Here is a 6,482-nt window from a genome sequence, read left to right on the forward strand (position 1 = left end):
GTTATTTTATTTAAGCAAGTTTTGTAGACTTAAATTTGTTAGAATGTGGACTTTTCCTTCACCCTTTTTGAAGTTTTTTATGCTTAGGCTTATTTTTCCATTTTAAGGAAGAACTATTTTATGCACTGAAAAGCAAGAGCTCTATAATTTCCCTACCAAGTAGAGGAAGGCAACATTTCTGCATGCTGGTATTTTTAACCTAGTTAAGTAATGTTTTAGAATACAGCTAGCTGCAAAAAATAAGTTATTTGGAATCTTCAAATACTTATTTGCTTAGAAAACCACATTTTAAAAAAAGGATAGGACCTATATCACATATAAAATATTGTATTTATTACTAAAAAACAATTATGTTGGCAGTTTCATTCTAAGTCAAACTTAATTTCAAACACTTGATACCAAATGTAACCATGCTTTCTTGTGTAAGCCTGGGGTATAAGCCTGAAATTTTTCAGTTAATACCTTAATAATTTGTGTTGTGACTACAGCATTTCAGTGTAAAGAAACTAAACTTCCTTTAATTGTCTATAGTAATAACTTTATAGTATGAAGAGCATATTTGGTTGATACTCACCAGATCTGATCATGTCTCTTTCTACAGCTGGCTGAGAAGGAAACGGATAGAGAAACTAGCAGAGCAACAAGCTGCCAAAGAAAGAGCTAGACAGCTCCGACTAGAAGCAAAGCATTCTAAGCACTTACAGTACCACCTATATAATATGCCAGAAGCCAAATCTTTTCGTTTTACTGATCCTTACAACTGACAGTATCTATTAAATACTTCATTTGGAAGCTGCTATCCTCCGAGTTTTGCATATCATTTCTTATGGCCTGTGTGCTTTGGTCATACTCTGAATTATGGAAATGGTACATATCTTTTGGTGATGTTGACAGTGAATTTATCTTTTATTTTTTAACACTAGAACAAAATAAATTTCTTCTCTCGCAGTGTTGTAATGTGTTATACCATCTCTTAGTCCATGCAATAAATTGCACAACAAATGAACTCTACATTCCTTTACTTCCAAATTATTTTAACATTTCTAGCTGGAAAGAACACAAGAAAGGGACAGAGCTTCATTCTTAGTTCCTATTATCATTAAAAAAATTGCAATAGAACATTCCATAAGGTGGGAGTGACCTCTTAAACAAGTCTGGTTCAAGGCCTTATACAATGTCCTGTTTATGTCAGTTTTGAATTTGAATAGCTGTGGCAAGCTAGGCAATAGGGTAGGCCTCCTTCCACATGTTTTTTTTAAAAAGCAAAGATAGTAACAATTATGCATAATACTACTTTAGATATGTTACAAAATCAGCCAGCACTTCTTGAGAGTTTATAATGTGTCTGGTATTGTGGTTGTAAATGCTTTACATAAATAATTCGATATAATGCTTATAACAACCCTATTAGTCTTGTTTTGCAGATGAGGAAACTAAAGTACAGAGGTGAGTAGCTTGCTCACAGACTCTGATCTGTATGATTGCAAAATCCTTGCTCTTAGTTATATTATAAAGCTTACATACCTTGGTAGACATTTATGAAATATTTAAGACTATACAGGAATCCGATGTGTGGAGGAACAGTACCCTTGATATGTGTAGAAGCATTTAAGGGGTGGAGGACAAAGGTAAACATACAAGTGTGATGTAGAGTGGAGAATCACTATAGGAGTTCTATTAAAGCTTCAGAAGACAAGGTTCTTATCAACTGGGTATTTGCACCTCAATTTCTTGACCATAATTAGAAAACACAGAGAACTATTCAATCCTATCTCTGCTTCTTACAGCACTTTGAGCACATACCAAGCAATTTAACATTTCATTATAACTAGTCTTGTGTCATTTAAAGTTATCCTTAAGGATAAGAACCAATTTGAAGTTTAAATATTCCACATTAAAAAAAAAAGTTTGGAATTTTGATAGAGATTGCAGTGAATCTGTAGATTGTATTGGGTAGTATTGCCATCTTAGTTAATACTGTCTTCCAATCCATAAACACAGAATGTCTTTTCATTTAGTGCAGCAAGGTTTTGTAGTTTTCAGTGTACAAGTCTTTCACCTCCTTGGTTAACTTTATTCATAGATATTTTATTCTTTTGGATTCTATTGCAAAAGGCCATGTTTTCTTAATTTCCTTTTTGGGTTGTGTACTCAAAACACAAATACAAATGATTTTTGTGCATTAATGTTGTACCCTGCAACTTTGCTGAATTTATTAGCACTAGATTTTTTGGTGAATTTTTTGGAATTTTCTATATATAGGATAATATCTTCTGCAAACAGAGATAGTTTTACTTCTTCCTTTCCAAATTGGATGCCTTTTATTTCTTTCTCTTGACTGATTACTCTGGCTAAACCTTCCAGTATACTGTGTAAGAGTAGTGGTGAAAGTAGGCATCCTCACTTTGTTCTTGATCTTAGGAGGAAAGCTTTTAGTCCTTCACCATTGAGGGGGATGTTAGCTGTGGGTTTTCTATAAATGCCCTTTACAAAGTTGAAGTTCTACTTTTATTCCTCTATTCTACTTATTCCTATTCTTCTGTTTTTCTGAGTGTTTTTATCATGAAAGGGTGTTGGATTTTATCGAATCTTCTTACTGCATTTAGTGAAATGATCATGTGGTTTTTCTCCTTTGTTCTATTAATGTGATATATTATATTGTTCATTTTCTTATGTTGCACCACCCTTGCACTCCTGAGATAAATACAGTTTGGTCACGGTGTGTAACCCTTTTACTGTGCCATTGCATTTGATTTGCTAGTATTTTGTTGAGAATTTTTCATCTACATTTCATGAGATAATGGTCTGTAGTACTCTTTCTTTTCTTGTGGTGTCTTTGTGTGGCTTTGCTATCAGGGTAATACTGGCCTCATAGAATGAGTCAGGAAGTGTTCCCTGTTCCCCTCTTTTATTTATTTATTTATTTGAGAGTTTATAATGTGTCAGGTACACATTATGTTGTGTATCAGATGTTGTGTACCAAATGTTTCTTTCTTTCTTCTTTTCTTTCTTTCTCCCCTCTCTCTCAGCTAACATTTGTTGCCAATCTTCCTCTTTTTTGCTGAGGAAGATTGGCCCTGGGTGAACATCCATGCCCATCTTCCTCTACTTTATATGGGACGCCTGCAACAGCGTGGCTTGATGAGCAGTGCATAGGTCCACACCCAGGATCTGAACCCGTGAACCCTGGGCCACTGGAGTGGAGCGCATGATCTTAACTGCTAAGCCACCAGGCTGGCCCCTCTTTTATTTTTTTTTGGAAGAGATTGAGAATGATTGGTATTAATTCTTCTCTTAATAGTTGGTAGAATTCACCAGTGAAACTATTCAGTCCTGGACTTTTGTTGGGAGTTTTTTTTAATAGACTTCATTTTTTAGGGCAGTTTTAGGTTCACAGCAAAATTGAGCAAAAAGCAGAGTTCCCATATATCCCCTGCTGCCCCACGTCCTCAAAACCTCCTCCACTATCAATCAACATCCCTCACCACAGTGATACATTTGTTAGTCAATGAACCTACATTGACACATCATTATTACCCAAGATCTGTCGCTTACGTTGGGATTCTCTCTTGGTCTTGGGAGGTTTTTGATTACTGATTTAATCTCTACTTGTTATAGGCCTGTTCATATTTTATATTTCTTCTTGAGTCAGTTTTGATCATTTATGTTTCTGGAATTTATCCATTTCATGTAGGTTACTTAATTTGTTGGTGTACAATTGTTCCTTTTTTATTTATATGAGGTTGGTAATAAAGTCCCCACTTTCACTTCTGCTTTTAGTTATTTACATCTACTTTTTTTCTTTGTCTGGCTACAGGTTTGTCAATTTTGTGAATCTTTTCAAAGAACCAACTTTTGGTTTTCTTGAAACTCTTGTTTTTTATTCTCTCTTTTGTGTAACTCCACTCTAATTTCAATTTCCTTCCTTATGCAGCTTTGGGTTTAGTTTGCTCTTTTTTTCCTAGTCCATAAGGTGTAATGGTAGGTTCTTGATTTGAGATTTTTATTTTTAGCTGGTATCTGTATTATTATTATTATTGATACTCTTAAACCAATTGTAGAAGTGTGCCGCTAGTTTCTGGTTACAAGAGTGTATGTACAATTTTTTTTTAAGTTGTGATAAAATATATATAACATAAAATTGACCATTGTTTAAATGTACAATTCAGTGGCATTAAGTACATTCATACTGTTGTACAACCATCACCACTTTCCATCACCAGAATTTTTCATCATCCCAAACTGAAACACTTTACCTATTAAAAACTCCCCATTCTGCCTTCCCTTAACTCCTGGTAACCACTATTCTACTTTCTGTCTCCAGGAATTGGATGATTTCAAGTACTTCATATAAGTGGAATCATAAACTATTTGTCTTTTTCTTTCTGATATTTCATTTAGTGTAATATTTTAAAGGTTCATCTATGCTGTAGCATGTATCAGATTTTCATTCTTTTTTTTTTTTATAATTTTATTTATTTTTTCCCCCAAAGCCCCAGTAGATAGTTGTATGTCATAGTTGCACATCCTTCTAGTTGCTGTATGTGGGACATGGGCTCAGCATGGCCGGAGAAGCAGTGCGTCAGCGCGCGCCCGGGATCCGAATCCGGGCCGCCAGCAGCGGAGCGCGCGCACTTAACCGCTAAGCCACGGGCCCAGCCCCAGATTTTCATTCTTTTTAAGGCTGTATAATATTCCATTGCATGTATATACCACATTTTGCTTAACCGTTCGTCCATCAAAGGATGCCTGTTTTACTTCAGCCTTTTGGCTATTGTGAATAATGCTGCTATGAACATTGGTATACAAATATCTGAGTCCTTGCTTTCAGTTCTTTTGAGTATCCACCTAGAAGTGGAATTGCTGGGTCATATGGTAAATTGTATGTTTAATTTCTTGAGGAACTGTCATACTGCCTTTAATAGCGGCTGCACCATTTTATATTCCCACCAGCAATGCATAAGGGTTCCGATTTCTCCACATCATTGCCAACACTTGTTATTTTGCTTTTTTGATAATAGCCATCCTAATGGGTATGAAGTGATCTCAATTTGCATTTCCCTAATGCTTAGTGATGTTGAGCATCTTTTGATGTGGTTTTTGGACATTTGTATATCTTTTTGGAGGAATATCTATTCATGTCCTTTGCTCATTTTGAAATTGGATTGTTTGTTTCTTGGTTGTTGATTTGTAGTTCTTATTTATTCTGGGCACTAGACTCTTATTAGATATAGGATTTGCAAATTTTCTCCCATTCTGTGGGTTACCTTTTCACTCTGTTGATAGTGTCCTCTGCTGTACAGAAGTTTTTAATTTCGATGAAGTTCAGTTTATCTGTTTTTCTTGTTGTTATTGTTGCCTGTGCTTCTGGTGTTGTATCCAAGAAATCATGGCCAAATCCAATGTCATGAAGATTTTCGTCTATGTTTTCTTCTCAACGTTTTATACTAAATAAACCTCAAGGAAAGGCTGAAGAATCAATTGTAAATAGTATAAGCTAGATGAAGACTTGAACTGAAGCATATCATTCTCAGGGAAAAAAATCAATATTCAAAATGAAGAAGGTAGAGAAATTTATTGCCACTTGAAAGTATAACTACAACTCAGATGAACCAGATTAAAAATATCGTTAAGTTGAAAATAAAATATATTGTTATTTGACCAGATTTGTCTTTTGAAGATTTCTCTACTGATAGGCACTTCTGCAACTAATTAGTGTAATTTGGTATAAACCCTTTGTGGACATTTTTAAAGGCCTATAAAAGAGTGTTTTATGATGGCCCATTATAAATAAACAATATATATTACATAATATAAATTAATTGATGGATTGCATTTTTGAGTTTGCACAACGTTCTAGAAATATCCTACTTTTTTCACCATATTTTATAAATAGATTGGATATTCCTGTTGTGTTGCATTTGCCAAAATGAGCTCAATAATTAGAATCTGTTTCTTTTATATGTCACGTTGCATCTATTCAAAATATGGAATCCCCTGCACAAAACCAACATGAGAACATGTTTTGCTGAAGCACTTGTTAACGTGGCTGTAAAATATTTTTAATTGTCCTGACACATTTTTAAAAGATTATTCCCTTCACCCATAGTATTTCCATAAGCCTCCTTTGTGGCCCCAAAATCATTTACTTTAGAGTAGGAGTCAGAAAAGTTTTTCTGGAAAGGGCCAGATAGTAAATATTTTAGGCTTTGCAGACCCTGCTGCATCTATTCAACCCTGTTGTACACCTACAATAGTAAATGAACGGGTATGGCTGCAAATGACCCAGGGCCATAGTCTGCCAAGCCTTGCTTTAGAATACCAAAATTAAATCTGCTCATATAAAATATATAGCAAGATAAATAATAACTTAGGGCCTAAAAGAAAGGTATACAATCTTTTAGAGTCCTATAGGAAGAGCATCATGTAATATCTGGAAAGCATTCTCTATTTTCATTCTTTTCTCACTCACTCTGAGATAT

At 34.7% G+C, this 6,482-nt stretch overlaps 1 protein-coding gene across 5 annotated transcripts in view; it reads left to right on the plus strand.

Moving 5' to 3' along the window:
• Positions 1 to 3,773, plus strand: part of CCDC181 (coiled-coil domain containing 181) — a 41,996-nt gene extending 38,223 nt beyond the window's left edge. For all 5 annotated transcript variants that reach the window (XM_058540111.1, XM_058540115.1, XM_058540113.1 and 2 more), the window contains exon 6: positions 602 to 3,773. In XM_058540111.1, the coding sequence (XP_058396094.1) occupies positions 602 to 764 (163 nt within the window). In that variant the 3' untranslated portion in view covers positions 765 to 3,773. The remainder of the gene's footprint in view (positions 1 to 601) is intronic.
• The last annotated feature ends 2,709 nt before the right edge of the window (positions 3,774 to 6,482 follow it).

Source organism: Diceros bicornis, chromosome 4 (genome assembly GCF_020826845.1).
Source record: "Diceros bicornis minor isolate mBicDic1 chromosome 4, mDicBic1.mat.cur, whole genome shotgun sequence".
Taxonomy (NCBI): domain Eukaryota; kingdom Metazoa; phylum Chordata; class Mammalia; order Perissodactyla; family Rhinocerotidae; genus Diceros; species Diceros bicornis.